General features: G+C 45.1%; 1 protein-coding gene across 2 annotated transcripts in view; it reads left to right on the forward strand.

The window, feature by feature from the left end:
* LOC147678090 (hydroperoxide isomerase ALOXE3-like) overlaps positions 1-20,520 on the forward strand; it is a 155,803-nt gene that overhangs the window by 51,508 nt on the left and 83,775 nt on the right. For both annotated transcript variants that reach the window (XM_086945957.1, XM_086945958.1), the window contains exons 6-7: positions 6,516-6,688; positions 9,960-10,103. In XM_086945957.1, the coding sequence (XP_086802083.1) occupies positions 6,516-6,688; positions 9,960-10,103 (317 nt within the window). The remainder of the gene's footprint in view (positions 1-6,515; positions 6,689-9,959; positions 10,104-20,520) is intronic.

Genomic DNA, 20,520 nt, shown 5'->3' on the forward strand with positions numbered 1-20,520 from the left:
CCGGCCAAGTAACTTCCGACTTGCCTTCCTTGCCAGACTCCTCTCTCACTGGAGCCTCGAAGACCGGCCTCTCCTGCTTGGACTCTTCTCTCACTAGAGACGCTGGAAGGACCCTCTTGTCGGACACGACGGGACCGGGTGGGCCGCGCGGGCTTCGCATGAGCCGCGCAAAGGCGTCGCTGCCGAACTGCCAACGGACTCACCTCCAAGTCTCTCATGATGTCCTCGGGGGTGTTGATGTCATCCGCCAGGATGGTCTTGCCGTTAGGACATGGGTTCAGTGTCTTCACCAGACCGTTTCTCTGTGCCAGGTGTTTACCTGGGGCCTTCATGCTTCCTGTTGCCTGTCGTGGAGCTGCCGCTGCTGCACCTCTCCCATCCGGATTCCTCTCTCACAGGATATGCGGCCGAGGCCCTTGTCCCCTGGACCACCACTTGATCGCGTGGGCTGTACGGGTCGCTGCCGAACTTCGGACATGGCCACAGTCGAGTCTTGTGTAGTCCACAAGGGTGGATTGTCTAGTGCTCGGGTATGCTCTGCTTCGGCAAGCTTCAGGTTCACGGGGCACCCATGCAGTTCTTCAGTGGTTGGTCTCCTCGAATGCAGGTTGTAGGGATTACTGGGATCCACACGGATGTTGCGATGCTCCTTGGACAGCACCGATGTTCCTGTGTGCTGTGGTTCTCTCTCCTCCTCTGTGGAGTGATGTGGTGTTACTCCATTCTTCCTCTCCGTTCACTTTCTCGACGCGGTCCGGTCTTCTTTCTTGCTTTCTCATGCTAACCAGGATTCTCCATGTAGCGGGCCCTCTACATGTCGTCCCCGTGGTCTTGTCCATGTGGTAGGACACTGTCTTCACTTGGCTTGGTGACTAGACCTGTCGTCGTATCTTCTCTGTTGCTGCTTTTCTTTCCTTGGTGACCAGACTGGGTGGTCGGTCTTCATCTTGGGCATGAGTTTCCATGCTGTGCTATTTTCTTTGTTGTCGCTATTCACCGTCACGGTGCTTTTGCGTTGGCGTGCTTTGTCCGCGCGGAGGAGGGTTGCGTCACCGCTCCTGGTGCAACTCTGGTGCATGCTGCCATGTGTGCTGACGATGGCGCTCCGGTTGCTGCGAGACATCGCTGTCTCTGTTGGGGACCTTTGTGTGCTGTCCCGTGGCGTTGGCGTGTCGCTGTGTAGCGTCACTTTGGCGCTCTTGATTCCTGGCACGTTCCGGCGCAGTGCTGCGCAGTCCTGTCGTGCGGGTGTGGAATTCTTGGACGCTTGTTGCGAGTCGTTGGGTACTTGCTGCTTTGGCTGTTGTCAGGGACTTGCTGCTTTGGACCGTTGGCGGGAGTGGTTGATGCTGCGGTGAACACCTGTGGCCACAAGGCGTCGCTGCTCTCTCCGTCGTTTGCTCTCGGCAGTCGTTTTCCCTGGACGTTCTTCCAGTGCTTGGCAGGCGTTTCCCTCCAGACGTTCTGTCAGTGCTTGGATGCTTGGTGAGGCGTTCGTGCCTCTTTCCCACGTCGCGCTGGAAGTGGCATCTGCAGACCCTTTGCTGGTGTGTGTGGGTGTCTTCTGCGTGGTTGCACACTTACTTGCTGCGTGAGATTGGATGCTTTCCTTGGGGCGTTGCACAGTCTGAGGCCCCTTGCTGCAGCTGCTTGCTTTACCTCTGTAGGCTGTCCCTTGTGCTTACTTGTGCTTGTTTGTTCTTGTGGCTTCTTTTGGGTGCAATGCCACCTAGTGACCACTAGATGGCAGTGTGGGCTGGTTTCCCTTCAGCAACAGCTTGCCTCCTCTTGGTGACTTTCCTTCCCATGTTGTTAGGGCTTGCAGGACTTGCTTCTACTATGGAGTGTGCAGGAGGGGGCTGGAGTTACTGCTGTCTACAGGTAAGTCCCATTTCTTTCTTTTGTCCTTTTTCAGTTGGGGCAGTATGCAGCTTGCAGCTGTAGGGCACACCAGTGTTTATGGTGCAGTCTCTCTCCATTGCCCTCTGTCTCTGTATTAGGCGCAGTGATGCACTTTGGCCACTAGATGGCAGCGCTCCGACTGACCCCCGGCAGCTTCACACCCGCTACGGGCTTCGTTCCTGGACCCTGTTAAGCGTTTCTGTTGTCTTTTACTTGGGGCTGCACTAAACTGGATGTAGTCTCTTTTCTAGGCAGTGTGTGTGAGTGGGGTTCGCGTTGACGCTGCTACGGGAGGGCTCCGCTTTGCATATTTATGCCCGGCAGCTCACCACATGTTGCTGACCTCTCCGTGTTTTCCCTCCTGGCCGCGTACAGTCCGTAGGGGAGGGGGTACACTCGCTGGTCATCTTTGCCGCTTTTACGGGCATACATACACTTATGGGCACTGGTGGTTGACCGCGGGTGGGCTCCGCTGAGGATTTGGTGTATCGCGGGTGGCTCCGCTTTGTTTGCTTAGCGCCCGTTAGCTCTCTGCACGCTGCGGGCGCTTCCTTTGAACATTCACCCGCCGCCTTCATTCACACACGCAGCGGGGACAGGGGACGCTCCGCCTTCATTCACACACGCGGCGGGGACAGGGGACGCTCCGGCAGGCCGCGGGTAGGCTCCGCGAGTCCTGCATAAATTATGTTCATTTACCCTCGCGGCGGGGGGCAGGAGGCATCACAGGCAGGCCGCGGGTGGGCTCCGCTGGTTCTGCATTAGTGTCAGTTTATTTACGGCAGCATTGTGGCCGTCTAGGCGCTCTTCGGCACAGTCTTACACCCCTCCGCCGCACTTCACACACGCGGCGGGGAGGGGGGCGCTGCAGGCAGGCCGCGGGTGGGCTCCGCGAGTCTTTCCGTATTTTGAGTTTATTTTCGGCCGCGTTGCACGCAGGCCATGCGGGTGGGCACCGCTGTTGTGCAGTATAAGAGGGGGTCGCTCCTGGCATTCGTGGCCCCCTTCGCTCACCTTCGGCCGGCGGGCCTGATGCTCTGTCGCGGTCGTGGCGGGTGGGCTCCGCCCGGCCGGTACACCTCTCCCGTGGGGTCACTGCTTCGTGGCCGTCGCAGGTGGGCACTGGGCGGTCCGCTCGGCACCGGTGATGTTGGATGGTGGCGGCCGACGCGGGTAGGCTCCGGTCGGCTCGTCCTTGAAGGCTGGTGCAGTGGGCCTCACGTCGCTGCAGGCTGTGGGGCTCCGACGTGCCCACCGGCTTTCCGGCGCTTTGCGCCCTGCTACAGGGGGTGCCCTGCAGGCGGGCAGCTCTCTCCCCCTTTTACCAGGATGTATGGCAGTGGCACGCGTGGCTTCACTACCGGCCTCGTCGCCAATGTGGTGTTGGGCCCTAGGCCCACATGGTAGAAGGAATCATGACACCGGACACCAGTTAGGGGATAGCAGATCTGGCCCCGAGCACGTGCGCTCTGGCTCTTTTATTAACAGCGTCACCTGACCCAGTGACGTCTGTGGTGGGTGGGTGTTTAGTGTAGGGTTACATATACACAACTAGACTGTGTCCTAGCAGGACACTACAAGTATTTCCATAAACACCTAAAGTTATGAAAAGAGACAGCCAATTATATGTATTTTTGGAATGGCAAACTGGAAATAAAACAGGATGGAAATGTTCTCCCATGTCTAACCCGGATGTGATACTGGAAACTGGTCTTGTATATAACCTGAAACTGAAACTGACACATTACTATCAAATACGGGGTTTGCCTTTTTTGCGAAAATCCAGCAGAGGGCGATGTTTGATTAAACTTGTTTTAATTCAACACAAACCAATCGTTACTAACCCACTTTTTGCATTAGACACTAGCACTGCTTAATTTGCAACAAAATAAGAGCTGGCCCCGGCGTTTTTCTTAGGAGATGGGGTGGTACCTTTCTGTTTTTGTCTTCGTCCCTTTACTGCCCAGCTCTAGCTCACTGTGGGTCAAAGTTTGATGATGAAAAAATCCTCCTACTCCTTGTTTTTTATTCGCCATGCAGCCTGCTTTATTATCCAAACATTTAATGTTGTACAGTGGCAGCTTTAAACATGATCTGGCCATCTTTAGAGACTAGAAGTGATCATAGAACAACAGGCCAATGGAGCAACGCCCCTCAAGGGTCATTACTCTTACTCACATAAAGTAACCTTTAACCTTGAGGGGCTCTGTAGCAATGCAGAGCTGAACAGGATGGGTTCCTAGCATCATTTGTTTTTCTTGTGCCTTGAGATTAAGGGAAAGTACAGTTAAAGGCAGCTGTGTTTGAACTTAGATAAGATTTCTTTCTTTCTTTCTTTCTTTCTTTCTTTCTTTCTTTCTTTCTTTCTTTCTTTCTTTCTTTCTTTCTTTCTTTCTTTCTTTCTTTCTTTCTTTCTTTCTTTCTTTCTTTCTTTCTTTCTTTCTTTCTTTCTTTCTTTCTTTCTTTCTTTCTTTCTTTCTTTCTTTCTTTCTTTCTTTCTTTCTTTCTTTCTTTCTTTCTTTCTTTCTTTCTTTCTCTTTCTTTCTTTCTTTCTTTCTTTCTTTCTTTCTTTCTTTCTTTCTTTCTTTCTTTCTTTCTCTTTCTTTCTCTTTCTTTCTCTTTCTTTCTTTTCTTTCTTTCTTTCTTTCTTTCTTTCTTTCTTTCTTTCTTTCTTTCTTTCTTCTTCTTTCTTTCTTTCTTTCTTTCTTTCTTTCTTTCTTTCTTCCTTCTTTATTTCCTCTTCTTTTAATTGTTTCTTCCTTTCCTCAAGAATTTTGTATAACACTAAACAAGCTGCATCCTGGCCAATTTGCATTTACCTATTTTGACATCTCATACAATTATCTAAAATCTCTGTACCTGCACCACTAAAACATGAAACGGGAGCATGCGCTTGCTGTAGACACACTAGGGCTTATTTACAGGCCCTGTGCGCCGCCGGTGTGTCATTTATTCCCATTTAAAAAATGACGCACCGGTTAAAACATATGCTCTTTGACTGTCCAGACATTAGTACATTTTGGAATGATGTTTGTGAATATAGTAAGGAAAATATTGAATATTACCAATATATTGTCTTATACTATAATAATTTGTAAATCAGTCGTTATTACAACAAAATTGACAGATCTTGAATGCAAGCTTTTTGATTTTTTAATTTCAGCTGCATTGAAATCTATTACTGCTAATTGGAAAATGCTTCATTACTGTCAGTACATACGTGGTGGGCATAGATAATCTTTTCCAGAAGAGGAGCCAATTTATCCCTTACAGGTGTTATTCATAACACTTAAAGGGCTAGATGTAGGAAGGCTATTACCAGTCGTTAACGGCCAAATTTAATGAATTTCGGCCGTTACCGACCGGAAATAGGCTTTTCTGATGTAAGGGCCGTAATTAACGATTCGGTAATTTACCAAATCGGTAAGTTAAGGAATCAGTAAATTACCGATTTCTTAAATACCGATTCGGTAAATTACCGAATTCCTAATGTAGGGAGCACCTATTTGAGTGCTTATCCCATGTTAGGATTCGTTATTTACCACCAACTACAAGTTGGTGGTAAATAACGAAAACACCCCAAAAAGCTATTTTAGGCAAATTGCTTCAGTGCCATGTTGCAGACATACCTGCCCTTAGGGCAGGTATGTCTGCAACATGTGCACCCATACACAATTGAGGGGTGCAACAGGGTGTCAAAGTGACACCCTGTCACCCTTCAATGTTTTCCCCCTTTTACCGAATCGGTATTTACCGATTCGGTAATTGACATACATTCCTATGGGCCTCCAGGAGCATAGGAATGAATGGCAATTACTGAATCCGTAAATACTGATTCGGTAAATACCGAATCTTAACGATTCGGTAATTTTTACCGAATGATTTGCTACATAGCTTTTACAGATTTGAAAATACTGAATCGGTAAAATTCGATATTTTTGAATCGGTAAATGGTATTTACCTACATCTGGCCCCTAATTATCATTTATTTATATCTAATCTGTTGAGTAAATGAATAATTGTTTAACTATTCTTAATACCTCTATGTGGATCTACTCAAATTTTAAGAGGCATAATAACTTGTAATATTTTGGTCTATTAAAGGTTTTATTTATTTTCTATTTTCTATCTTTTATTCTTTTCTCTTCTTTTCCTTTTTATTATTCTTGTCTTCCTTTTTGTTTCTTTATTACAGTATATAATTATGTTCATGCCACTTAAGATTGTTTAGCCAATATTAAAATATGTAATAAATGTATGATAGATTACTAGTTAGTAAATTATAACATATTTGTACCTTTTTCCAATGCTCTTTTTTTGTATGGTCTTGTTTATATATGATCAAAATCAATAGAATATTTGAACTGAAAAAGTGACGTACCGGCGGCGCAAGAGGCTTGTAAATAAGCCCCTCTGTATGACCTAAACTGTGCACACGGTTCTCAAAGACTTCTATAGCGCCTCCCCTCACCATTGGCTCAGTGTACCGAACCGTTCGCGCCTCAGTGCCTGAATAAGCCGGCCTGCTTATCTGCCCTGCACGGGCCCTTTTGTGACGAAAACAATGTCATCTATCTTGTATTAATATTCATGTTTTCCTTTCCGTCCATCAGAGTATGTGTGTCAGCACTGGAAGGAGGATGCCTTCTTTGGATACCAGTTCCTGAACGGAACCAACCCGTTGCTCATCCGGAAGTGTTCTGAAATCCCGGCCAACTTCCCGCTCACGGACGAGATGGTAGCGGCCATTTTGGGAGGCAGTACGTGCCTCCAGAGCGAGTTACAGGTAGAGGTATTATTTACATTTCTTGCTAGATATCGGTGCTCAAGCACAACAGGGGCAGCACCACTGGGTATAAACATTTTATACTGCTCACCATCATCACATGAATACGGAACACCAGAACTCAGTTAACTTTCACAAGTGCTTCCTCATAACAAACTCCATACTGCAAAATGGAAGGTTGCAATCCTCCCGTCAAACTCTTCTTCCTTGATGAGGAGTTCACATTCTGTATCTTGATGCTAATACTGATGATTGCGAACACCAGAAACAGCTAAAATCAAAGCAAGGCAGTGGCAAACCAAACAGTAACATTACTGAACTCATGCCAAGGAAAGTAAGGGTGTCTCAGATCTGGGAAGCCTTGGCAAATATTCCTAACTGATGGCATTGGATTAATGGGCGTCAATACCTGGAACTTTGGGCATCTTGTGAGCCATGGTCTCTAGAGGCTTCGGATCTGCTTCTTCTCATTCAGCACTGCAGGTCTGAGGAGAAAAGAAAAGATGGAAGTGAGTGTGGAGAGAGAGTGTGCTCACTAGGCAGAGTTAACACTCAAATCACTAACATTTTAAACAAAAGACTCTTGAGGCAACCAACCTCTGACAGGGTTGGATTGGGAATAAAAATCGACCCGGGCAAGCTAAAAAAAAGTGGCCCACATTTGCATATTGCCTTTTGGGAAAACACTGCTTCGGTGAAAGTTTATTAAAAAAAGGAGAGGGAGGGGTTTAAAAAAACATACGGATTAGTTTACGGTGGTCAAACAAACTTGAAAACAAGGGAGCACACTTTTGCTCAGGCCCCCTGCCCCGGTCAATATGCATATATAATGGACTGGCCCAGCGAGAGAAATGGAGGGACACCGCTGCCCGTTGATAAAGGGGAGGTAATGGATGCCCATCTGCCTCCAGAAAAGCCCCTTAGGCACCCACTGGCAGCATCAAACAAGGTAGAAACCACCCAAATCGGCTCAAAAAAGCAACCCACAGCTGGAATTCGGATACCGGCTCCTCAGGCATTGCCGGAGTGCACGCTTTACCAATCTGACACTGATCTCTGGAGAGAGGTGTGCTGTTCCCACATCTCCTGAGTACCAAGGGTGCTGTGACCAATAACAAAGGCAAAGTAAGCAGCAACAAGAGGGACATTTCAGATCTTCGGGCGTGTGCACAGTCAAGAATATGTCTTCAGCACTCAGCTCCATTTTCTGAAAGCCCAGCAGCAGAGTCTACATGTGTTTGGCTCAAGGATCTTCAGTAAGTTGAAGGGCGCAAGGGATAATATTTCTGTCTTGGTGGCGGAGCAGCAACCCACTGCTAATCAGTCGATGTGTTCTGAAAAACCGAAAGTCCATTCTGATAGGTTGGGGAAGCACTTCTCTTCACAGAGAGGCATCTGGGGAGGGCACCCCTTGCACTATTCCTCAAATGCACTGTGGTGGCCACTGTGTATGTTCGGCAGGCCATGTACAGTCTCCAAGGCCCAATGTCATGGAAAGCAGCTGTATTCCTTTTTCCAACGTCCTGATGCACAGCAAACAGGATTGGGGGAAGGAGTGGGGGAAAAGGTTCCTTATCATTCTCTAAGGGCAGAATCCGTTATTCATCTTGTGAAAGCCATTCTAGCAAATATACAAAGTTTGTTATCAAGTAACAGTGACTCTAACAACAGATGCAACTCGAGTGATGATGAATTACCTCGGCTGTGCACATGTTCTAGTGTTTGCATGCTTTATTACAAAAAAGAAGCATGCATTATATGCAAACATTTGCAATTGTGGAAATAAATGAAATCAACAGAAAAGCAACCCCCATCTGCATCATGCCAATGAGCATAATTTATAAGAGAAGGTCAGTAGACAGCTACAAGAGGAGGCCTGTAAACATTTACAAGAGGAGGCCAGTAGACATCTGCAAAAGGAAGCTATTAGACACCTACAAGATGAGGTCCATGAAACATACACAAGAGGAGGCCCATAGACATCTAGAAGAGGAGACCGGTAGACATCTACAAGAGGGGGTCAGTAGGTATCTACAAGAGGGGGCCAGAAGATGTCTATCAGAGGAGGCCAGTAGGCATCTACAAGAGGAGGCCGGTAGACATCTACAAGAGGAGGTCAGTAAACATCTACAAGAGTAGGCCAGTGGACATCTACAAGAGGAGGCCTATAAACATCTACAAGAGGAGGCCAGTAGACATCTACAAGAGGAGGCCTATAAACATCTACAAGAGGAGCCCAGTAGACATCTACAAGAGGAGGCCTATAAACATCTACAAGAGGAGGCCAGTAGACATCTACAAGATGAGGCCCATGAAACATACACAAGAGGAGGCCCATAGACATCTAGAAGAGGAGGCCAGTAGGCATCTACAAGAGGGGGGCAGTAGGTATCCACAAGAGGGGGCCAGAAGACGTCTATCAGAGGAGGTCAGTAGGCATCTACAAGAGGAGGCCCGTGAAACATGCACAAGAGGAGGCCCGTAGACATCTAGAAGAGGAGGCCAGTAGACATCTTAAAGAGGAGGCCAGTAGACATCTTCAAGAGGAGGCCAGTAGACATCTTCAAGAGGAGGCCAGTAGACATCTACAAGAGGACGCTTGTAGACATCTGTAAGTGGAAACCATACGACATCTAGAAAAGGAGGTCAGTAGACATCTTGACTAAAAAGCAATAACTGTTGACACATCAAAGGCTTATGCTGAGGGCTGATGGTGGACGACCCCTCAACTCTGCAGGAGGGGGACAAATGGAGAGTTGTCTGCTTTCAGGGCACACAAAAGTATGTTACATAGGACCACCAGCTTAGCAGTTTGACCAGCCTTTCAGGATCCTGGGCTCATGAACAGTTAGAGAATTGCACAAAATACTGCGAAATAGCTAGGTACAACTATAAAAGTACAGGGTTGAACTGCATACTTCACCAGTAACTGACATGTTTCTCAGAGGTTCTTCTAACCTTCTCATTTACCTTGTAATTTAACTCTACTATTATTCCCTTTCACCTGTTCTGTACTGTACAAAATCAGCTACCAATCTTTTTGTGCGCAGTCTTGCTAGGGAGTTACACCATTAGGAAGCATTCTTAGAAGGAGTAATTATTACTCTTGACCCACCCTCCCATCTATCTGAAAACCTGATTTCCTGTCATCCTTGGCTTGTATATCATATTGCAAAAAATCATAGGTGCTTTATATTGCGACGATTCTCTTCTATCTGTGTAATATTTTCAATGATTGCACCTGGTCTGATTGGATTCTCTGCTTTCACAGAAAGGAAACATCTTTATTGCTGATTACAAGATCCTCGAGGGAATCCCTGCTAATGAGATCAATGGCCGCCAGCAGTACATCGCTGCGCCTCTATGTCTCCTATACAGGACCCCCACTGATGAGACTGTACCCATAGCTATCCAGGTATTCAATTTTTCCTCTTATCTAGGCCAGCAGATTTCTGAGCTTTATTGTTGTTGAACCTCCACTATAGGCAAAGGAAGGCAAGGATGGTTTGTAAAATGAGAATATATGTATATATATATATATATATATATATATATATATATATATATATATATATACACATGTATATATGTATATATATATATATATATATATATATATATATATATATATATATATATATATATATATATATATATATATATATATATATATATAATAATAAAGGATTTTATAAAGCGCCTGGTGACGCCATCTCGGCGTGTCCCCGCGCTGTGGAGAGAGAAGCAGGAGAAAGTGAGCGACCTAAAGGGTGAAAAGGTGAGTTTTTAAAAGCCTCCTAAATAGGGTCTCTGTCTCAGCCAATCTGATATGCAGAGGAAGAAGGTTCCAATTCTTGGCCGCCAGCGCACGAAAGGAGCGCCCTCCCATTCTGGCTTTGTTTATCCGGGGGGCACACAGAAGCCCGGTACCCTTGGAGCGCAATTCTCTGTTGGGCATATAGGGGATTGCGAGATCCTTCAGATATTCAGGGGCTACCTGAGAGGTAATCCTGTAGCATATAAGGAGCGCTTTAAACAGGATCCTCTTTTTTATAGGGAGCCAGTGAAGAGCCACTAGTGTAGGCTTCGAGGCCGCTCTTCTAGGAAGCCTGAGAACCAGACGGGCCGCCGTGTTCTGGAGAACCTGAAGTTTTTTAATGTTCTTCTCAGTGGTTCCTAAGAGTAGAACATTACCGTAATCAATACGGGAGGTGACTAAAGCTTGAGTCATCGTGCGTCTGGCCTCTAAAGGAAGGAGGTCCAGGGTGCGGTTTAAGGTCTTCAATACACCAAAGCACTTTCCTGCTAGCTTCTGGACGTGGCTGTCATAGGAGAGTCTGGGATCAACCCATACACCCAGGTTCTTTGCTTCCTTGCACGGAGAAGGCATAGGGCCAAGACAGGAAGGCCACCAGTCCAGGGTCCAACTGGCCGAGTTACCCCCAATCACAAGCACCTCTGTTTTCGAACCATTGAGCTTGAGGCAGTGTTGGTTCATCCAGCCTGCAAGCTCCTGCATGCACGATTTGAAGTTAGCAGCAGCCAAGGTGGGTGTCTGGGATAGGGAGATGAGGAGTTGGGTATCGTCGGCATAAGAAACTAATTTTATGCCGTACGATTGAACCACCTCCGCCAGCGGGGCCATATAAAGGTTAAACAGGGTGGGGCTCAGGGCAGAGCCCTGAGGCACCCCCTGTTCTAGGGCAATGCTGTCTGAGAGGGAATTGCCTCTCTGAACCTGGAAGCTTCGGTCTATTAGGAAGGATTTAAGCCATCCCAATGCCGCCTTTGTGACCCCAGCCTGGTTTAGACACTGTAGCAGGATGGAATGAGCTACAGTGTCAAACGCAGCACTGAGGTCCAACATTATGAGCGCCATCGTATGACCCTCATCAGCTCCTGCCCGAAGCGTTTCAGTAGCTCTCAGGAGGGCAGTCTCGGTGGAGTAATTGGTCCGAAAACCGGACTGGGAGCTGTGCAAGGATTTATTAGCTTCAAAGTGAGCCATAAGTTGTTTGTTTGCAATTTTTTCGGTCACTTTAGCAAGATAAGGTAATAGAGAGATTGGTCTCAGATTTTCCAAGGTGTCCTGACTTACATTAGGCTTCTTTTTAATAGGTAATACAATTGCCCTCTTCCAATCAATTGGTAAGTGCGCAGAGGAGAAGGATAATTGAATTATATGCCTAAAGTAGGGTTCTAGTGCCTGTAAGCTCTCTCTGAGTACTTTCGGGGGAGCAGGGTCCCGAGGGGAACCCGATTTGACGCTCTTGCAGATGTTTACAAGCGTTTCGGGAGTGGGAACCGAGAAGTATTGGAGGCAAGACTCAGTGGAATTAGCAACAGCACTTTCAGTAAAATCACGGCCGGCTGGCAGCTTGTCAGAGAAACTGGTATAGATGTTGGTGATTTTATCTGAGAAGTAGCGAGCAATCTTATTGCAGGTTTCCACTGAGTTGTCGCAAGGCGCATTATCATTAGTGAGCACAGAAATTTCTTTAAAAATTTTAAAAAGCTCTTTAGAGGAGTTCTCTGCCTCCCCAATGCGTGTCTTGTAATGCATGGCTTTAGAAATACGGACTTTTTTATAGTATTCCTTCTGCGCTTGTTTATATTGAAGTTTAATAACTGGGCAAAAGTTAATACGCCAATCGCGTTCTAGTTTTTTGCACGCAGATTTGCTTGCTTGTAGTTCTGCAGTGTACCAGGGAGTGGATTTTCTGGGGTTCATGAAATTTTTGAGGTTGCGAGTAGGAGCGGTTTTATCTAGGGCCCTTAAAATTCTGTCCTGCAACTGACTGTAGGCTATTTCACAGTCAGTGCTTTCAAGAGAGTCTCCTATTCCAATCAATTTATTAAACGTGTCCTGAGAGAAATTTTTCCATTTCCGGCGCTGGTACCGGAGATCCGTGTCATTTTTTTTCGGATCGGGCTCAGATCTCTGCAGGTAGAAAGGAACAATGGAGTGATCTGACCAGGGTACCGGAATGGGAGAAAGAGCACCGGAGATCCGTGTCATTTTTTTTCGGATCGGGCTCAGATCTCTGCAGGTAGAAAGGAACAATGGAGTGATCTGACCAGGGTACCGGAATGGGAGAAAGAGCATGAACTCTGGAAACATTCCCAAAGATGGGGTCAAGAAGGTGACCTAGTCTGTGAGTATATATATATATATATATATGCTAATAGGACACCCCATAGCAAATTCCACTGATTGTATCCCTTTTACGCCACTTTAAAGCAATTTACTGCAAGTTACCTTTCATCTGCATGAAAAAAGAAACACAGGCTAATGAAAATGTTTGACAGGCAACATAACATGTTTGTAATATTTTTGCTTTAGTATCTATCCATTAGGAACAAATATACCAATAGAACAAGTATTTCAGGTGTTCAATGCAGGAAATACGTTTGCCATGTCAGCTAAGAGTCCAATAAAATGTAACACTCTGCTAATAATATGCGTTCAAATAGGTTAGCCTACTAGAGTTGCCACTAAGTTATGCTAGAGCATTTTTTTAATAAAAGGCAACTGGTTTGGGTGACTACTGATTCTCAGCAATGTCAGTGCTGGTCATTGTGATAAGAGACAGCTCACTGTCTGGGGGGACAGGTGGAAACATGTTGCCATTATTGCAGGTGGAGGGCACAGGCACTCATTTTAGGACTTCTTTTTCATTATCAATCTTGGTCTGTAGAGAAAAACGCAAAAAAGAAGAAAAGGGAGAAGAAAAAGTCAAACAGTAGAAAAGGGAGAATACAGGCGAAAAAGAAGTTGTAAAAGAAAGGCAGAGGGACATGAAGTGTCAGGTGGGGCAAGAAAGAGGCTTGAGGTGGAATTAAAATTAGGTGGTCTTGGTATTATGGAACCCTGAAATTTGATGGCATCACTGGCGGGTTACTAAGAAAACGTTTGAGCTATGAATTTACTCCTTTTGTTTTTATAACAAATTAAGTGTTATGTACAGGTTTAAGTTTAAATTCAGCAGGAAAGACATGCCATTACTGTAGAATATTCACATACCATGTGCAGTGGCTGTGAGGCCTCTGGAGCTTGATGGGTTTCTGTAGCTCAGTACAGGAGGTCAGAAAATTGATCCTCTGAGTCACTCTAGTAGTCCTGGATTCAAGGAGATGGTTCTCTCTCCTTCAAGCAGCAATGCAGGCCTCAAGCCGCCTGGTAAACCTCTGAAAAACAAGGCAGGCCTCACGCACCAGAGCAGTCCTCTGAAGAACGAGGTAGGCCTTATGCAGCAGAAGCAGTCATTTGGTAGCAGGAGTGAAGTCCTCTGAGAAACAAGGCTGACCTCAAGCAGCGGGGCAGTCTTCTGAACTAAACCGCAGTCCTTCTATAGTCTTCTGCAGGTCCAGGATTGTACTGAAGAATTGGTCTGAGAGTCCAGTATTTATACCTGATGCCAACTTTGAAGTGGGAGAAACTTCTAGACTTCGCTTCTGGAATTTCCTTCCTTCCCTGCCCTTGTTCTAGGATGTCTGGAGTCACAAAAGGCTATTGTGAAGTTCTTTGTGTGTGTACTGAGGTGGTGAGTTGAACTGCAAGTGAAGTAGGTAACAGCTTCACCCCTCCCAACAAGTCAGCATGGTTTGTCCTGCCAAAATCCAGTCCCCCATTGTATGGCTGTCTGGGAGGAATACACAAAGGCTGATTACACATACTCATGTGACTCAGGAACAGGCTGCAGGCACCAAATGGTTAGGACAGAAAAACAACATCTTTCTATAACTGGCATTTTTAGATTTCTGACTCAAGTTCTGACTTTACCATTAAAGATAGTTTTAAATTAGGATCTATTTGAATGTAAACATGATCTTTGTTACGTGTCTCCAAACAAAACCTATCACTTATTAAAAGTAATAAGGTAACCCAATGTTATTGTTGGAAATGGGGGTCTCTGGTTGGCAGAGGTAGGTACCTTTATCCAAACAGGGACCCTTTCTTCTAGTCCGGGTAAGGGTGATACACTTAGAAAATAAGCCCTGCTCACCCCTTGGTAGCTTGGCACGAACAGGCAGGCTTATCTCAGAGTCAGTGTGTAATGCATTTGTGAACACATACATTAATACAGTGAAAACACTACAAAGGGACACCTCAATAGTTTAGAAAAATAAGAAATCTAAACCAAACAAGACGAAGCAACAAAAATCCACAATACAGTAATCAAAATATGACTTTCAAAAGTTAGAAACAGTTCTGTCCATAGCAAACTATGGATGCAATACTTTCAACACAAAGTACCTTGGATGCGTCACAGTCACAAACAAAATAAGCCACGGGGTAGGTGGTGCGTCAGTCCCTTACTTCAGATAAGGTGATGCATCAGTTCCTTACTGTTATACAGGGGTGGTGATGCATCGGTTCCTTACTGTGCGGGGAGGTGATGTGTCAGTTGCTTACTGTGGCCCTTGTGTTCTTCTAGACTTGGCGCCCCAGTGCGATGCGTTGCACACTGGAGGTGAGGTGTCATTTTGCGAGGCATCGCGTCGTCTGGCGTCAGTTCTGGGGCTGCGCGGCAAGGCTTCAAGCCGCCCGGCGGGACTCATCACAGCTTCGACTCACCCAGCATCGGTTCCAAGAGGCTTTGCACGGTTTTGTGATGCTTCGCACCGGTTCTTGCAGAGAGTAGCTACAAAACCCACTTGTTACGCCTTTTGACTGCAGGAGGCACCTCAGGCAAGGGTAGGACTCACAGATGGCAGAGTCCAGCAGCAGTTGCGAGAAGTCTTTTGTGTCCCTGAGATGTCTTAATAGGAGTTTAGCTCTATTTCAAGCCCATGCAGATCTTCATTCAGGATGGGACACAGCACACAGCAAAGTCCTTTCTCCTTTCCTTGGCAGAAACAGCCACTGCAGGCCAACCCCAGACAGCAAACAGCACAGGGGCAGTATTCCGCCTCAGTTTCTCCAGCTGTTCTCCTTGGCAAAGGTCCATCTTGATTCCCAGAAATGATCTGAAAGTCTGGGATCTAGGCCTCTCTTTTTATACACAAACATCATTTGTTCTCTGAAGGCAAAGAGAGTCTGTACCCAGGCATAACCAGTTCTGTGGGGCACTTTGCAAGTGCAGAACAATCTCCATTGTCAGTGTGTGCCCTGGCCCCAAACACACCACAAGGGGGCGGAGCGATAATTTTGGAAGGCAGGCACAGCCCTATTCAGGTGCATGAGCTACTCCTCCCACTACTCCAAATGCAGACCAGACCTCTTCAGCCCAGCCCTGACTTATCATGCTCTCTGGAGCCACTGTCCCTCTCCAGACCCTGTAATTCAAAGCCAGACGTGAAATACACAACCTAGCAGAGGCATACTGGATGGCTAAGCAAGAACATACCTACTTTCTAACATGGTATTTTCAAATTCAGAATGTAAAATGCACCCTCACTAAAAGATGCATTGTAACATTCTGAGTTCAGTCATATCAAACTTTATTTATCTACCTTGTTCCTAGGGGTAGTTATGCTTATAAGATGTTATAAACAAACTCCCCATTCTTTCCTATGGGAGCAGGTAGCCTTGCAATAGTGAAAAACGAAATTGGCAGTATTTTACACATGCCACACACATCAGGGCATGTCCTACCTTTCACATATAATGCACCCTGCCCACGGGGGAACCTCAGGCCTACAATAGGGGTGACTAACATGTAATAAAAGGGAAGGTTAGGGACTGGCACACGTGTGCACTCGCCAAGTTGACATGGCAGTCCCAGACTGCACACAGGCTCTGCAATGGCAGGCCAGTGTTACATTTAGAGGCTGCTTATGTGGGTGGCACAATCCAGTGCTGCAGTCTACTAGCAGCTTTGACTTACAGGCCCTGGCACAATCAGGGCACTTTACTAGGGACTGACAAGTAAATCAAACATGGCAATCATGTAAACTACAATCCATAACACAATGTACAACAGGAGCACTTGCACTTTACCACTGATCAGCAGTGAGAAAGTGCGCAGAGACACAAAGCCAGCAAAAAGAGTCAAAACTGGGAGGTCAGAAAGCAAAAAGTCAGGGGAAACATGTCAAAAGATGCCAAGTCGAACAGTTATCCTATGGAAGAGGTGGGCCTTGCAGTAACTTAAAACAAATTTAGAGGTTTTTCACTATGAAGACATGTAAAACTTAAAAGTACATGTCCAACATTTTAAATACACTGCACCCTGCCCCTGGGGTTGTCCAGGGCCTACCCTAAGTCTGACTAACTTATATGTAAGGCTCCCTGTTTTCCGTTTTTACTGATTTTTACAGATAAATACAGACAAAATACATTCATTATCTTGTTTGCATTTATTTTTAAATGTGGATAGAATCAGAAATTGGGTTGCTTTTTGAGTAATTCTAAATACTGTCTGCCATGACTGCCAGGCCAATAAATGTGTGGATTGATGGATAAGGGGATTTAAAAAGAAAGGAATTTTATTAAAGAGGCTTTAACAGCAGTAGATATGCACAAGGTTGATATTGAAATGTGCATATTCCCATATAGGTGCCCTGATTTATCTTCCGCAAGTGTTGACAACATTGGAACCTGGCAGACATTCAAGCATGAGTGCATTTTTATCGGTTAAATAAATCTGGAAATATACTAATTTCAGCTTACTTTTCCACAAAAACCAAAAAAAATATGGATACAGATAAAATTAGCAAAAAATAAATATGGAAAAATTCAGATGGAAATAGCAAAATAATAAATACCATAAAACCGGGAGCCCTACTTATGTCTTTTAAAAGGGAAAGGTTAGATCTGGCAAAAATTTTGTTTTGCCAGGTCGAATTTGCAGTTTTAAACTGCACATCCATGCTGCAATGGTAGGCCTAAGGCATGTTTAAAAAGGGCTAATAAAGTGAGTTGCACAAATCGTGCTGCAGACCTGCAGGCTGTAGGCCCTATTGTAATAAGCGCTGCAGGCCCTAGGCATATGTAGAACCACTTTACGAGGTACTAAAATTGAGTCCTGAAATCCAACAAAAACGGGTTTAGAAAACAAGAGTGATGAATGCAAAAAGGTGGCTCTCTCTGCAAAGTCATTCCCCAAGTCCTACACCTTGATGGAGCAGTAATTTCTTCTGGTAATTTCTTAATGCAAAACCCTCATGCTACCTCTAATTTACCGCTGAAAAGGTGTTGGGCCCTTCACACCATGTATTACCTTCTGGAGATTTAAATAAACCTGAACAGTCAAAAATGCAATTAAAATTTTGAGCCAATAAAGAGAGTTGTTGAGTATTTTAAAGGTTTTTATTTTCTAGTCAAAAGTTAAATTTTTCACTGACCCTTTATTCATTAGTAAAATATCAATCAGGTTACAGAATTTGGAAAACAGGAAAAATAGCATTAATACAGAACACATTACAGTCTGCATATAAGCATTACATGTAGGAAAGAAAATGTGGCGCAAAATTCTTAAAGAGTTTCTAAGAAAAATAGTCTTGCAAAGCTAATGAATAATTAAATAGTTGGCAAAAAAATCTCCCATTAACCGCATCGCTGCGGCGGTTATTTTCAAAAGCCGCGTTAGATGACGAGCTCAGCTCGTCATCCGCACACGCCCCCCGTGGCTGATGACGAGCTGAGCTCGTCATCAGCATCGAAGGGGTTAAGAGAAATAAATGCATAAGTCAAATAAATCTTTTCAGACCTAATTAATTAGTCAAAGCTTAAACTTAAAGCTTAGCATCTAATTCTATCCTAATCCACTGCACTCTGCTCCTGTCTGTGTCTAAAGAGCAAAACAGACCGCCCTTCACAGGACCTCAGAGGAATGTGGCCTGCAGTGCCAAAATATGACGTGCCAGGACTTTGGAAGAGAAAATCACCAGGGAAGCCCCCACCTGACTCTCCTCGGACACCCAAGGCTGCACCCGTGACGACCTCGTACCTAACCCATAAAATGCCTGGTCTAATCTGTCCCTTCTCTCAAGAGCTCACACGCCCCCCTGAAACCTAATGAGCCTAGTAGCCAAAATGAGCAAGAAGCCAACCACGCCTCCAGAGAGGTCATTATTTATACTCTAATTCTTGGCAGACTACACAAAAATGTTTCATCTTCAGGAAAACTTGTACGTGATTGGTCAGTCATGATGGCATGAAATCTCACTATCCTGACTCATTCTAAAATCCTGACTATACCAGTTTTAACAAAAGAAGCATACATGAATAAATAAATGTTATATATATTTGCAACATCTGCTAGGAAAAATGTTTCATTCTAATTCTCTTCCTTCCTTTCACAGCGCAGTAGGACAGATATTTATAACTAACTGGTACATTGGCACAATCACAAGAATGTACAGAGTTCAAGATGGCCTTGACTCCCTCGTGGCTTGAGGAAAGCTGATTTGCAAGTCATAGCCTTGATAATTCACAGGCAGCCATGTTCTCTTAGGCCCCAAATAAACAAAGCAAACACAAAGAGAATATTAATTTCATGTAAATCAGCCCATTATGTTTCCCAACTCCATACTAATACCCCTTATAAATGTTTACCTAGCCATGGTATTAGTTTCAAGCAGCTTTTCCTTTATTTATGACAACATGCAAAATAAATGTGCAATGTGCAACATAGCATTTTTATGCTTAAATGTAAAATACGATAATTTGCTAGCAACTGCAAAAGATGTGTCTATTATCATTACTGAATTAGACAGGAAAATATGATTTCATCTTTGGCACAAGGAAGTTAAAGATATGCACATTTTTCTTAGCATCTTCACAGTCTTTGTTGTCTGGATTATTGTAGCGGTTAAAAATACCATTTGGTAATATAGTCTCCTCCTGAACCTTTGTATTCTCTCTCTATTGACCACGACCCTGAGGTATTGCTACCCACTCCATTACCCCATCTCCCATAAGTACTGGACTGATTATGCTCCCGACTCATGCCCTTACCAGGCTCCAATTTTTTGCGCAAGCACATTTGGATATGGTCCAGAAAGAAGAGATAAGGTTGTAGCATTCGGTAATATAAATGCCTTAACAACACAGTCTTAATTACAACTTCTTTCTTGCCATGCATGCCTTTTCCACACAAGCCTCTGCAACAAATTTGGTTGTAAAGGCATGATTGGTAAAGGCATATGCATGGTATAGATTACATCCCATCCCCCCGCCCTCAGCCCTAAAATCGTCCCCCCAGCCCTGCAAACGACCCCGCCCTGGCCTAAAAACTATCCTGATTCCCCCCACCCTGAGCTTTAAAACAAGCCCCAGCCATAAATACTGTCCAACCCGATCCCTGAAACCTGTCCCCAGCCATAAAAACGACCCGACCTCCCTCCCACCCTGAGCCCTTAAAAACTGGTTCTGAGCCCTTAAAAACTGGTCCCAAGCCCTAAAAAGTACCCTGAACCCTGTGTCCTGAGCCCCAAAACCCCATTCACCAGCCCTACTTACCAAGCCACATGCCGATCCTTCCTGTCCTGACTTCTATTCTCCCCACCAATCCGCTCTGAATGTAGATAGCTGACTGCCTTTAGCATGTATATGTGTGGTAAAGGCATGCATGGTAACGGCAAGCATGGTAACGCTTGTAGGGAAAACAAACGCAAGGTTCCACATGTGTTGTTAATGCTGTTGCCCACAGATTTCAATCAGAGTGGTTATGAATCCCAAATTTGTAGAATAGATGGGAAAGTAGGGCTTTCTGTGTGTGGCTTTTTGGGAAATAGCATGCAGTTTTTAATTTTATGGCACCATACCCCACTTGACCTTGTGAACATTGGACCTTTTTCCCCACTTTTTAAATCTGGCAAATTTGACCTGCCCAAATTTTCAGGTAGGTGCAAACTTTATCGCACACAGTAATTGCAAGGTGCAA

This window comes from Lissotriton vulgaris, chromosome 12 (genome assembly GCF_964263255.1).
Source record: "Lissotriton vulgaris chromosome 12, aLisVul1.2, whole genome shotgun sequence".
NCBI lineage: Eukaryota > Metazoa > Chordata > Amphibia > Caudata > Salamandridae > Lissotriton > Lissotriton vulgaris.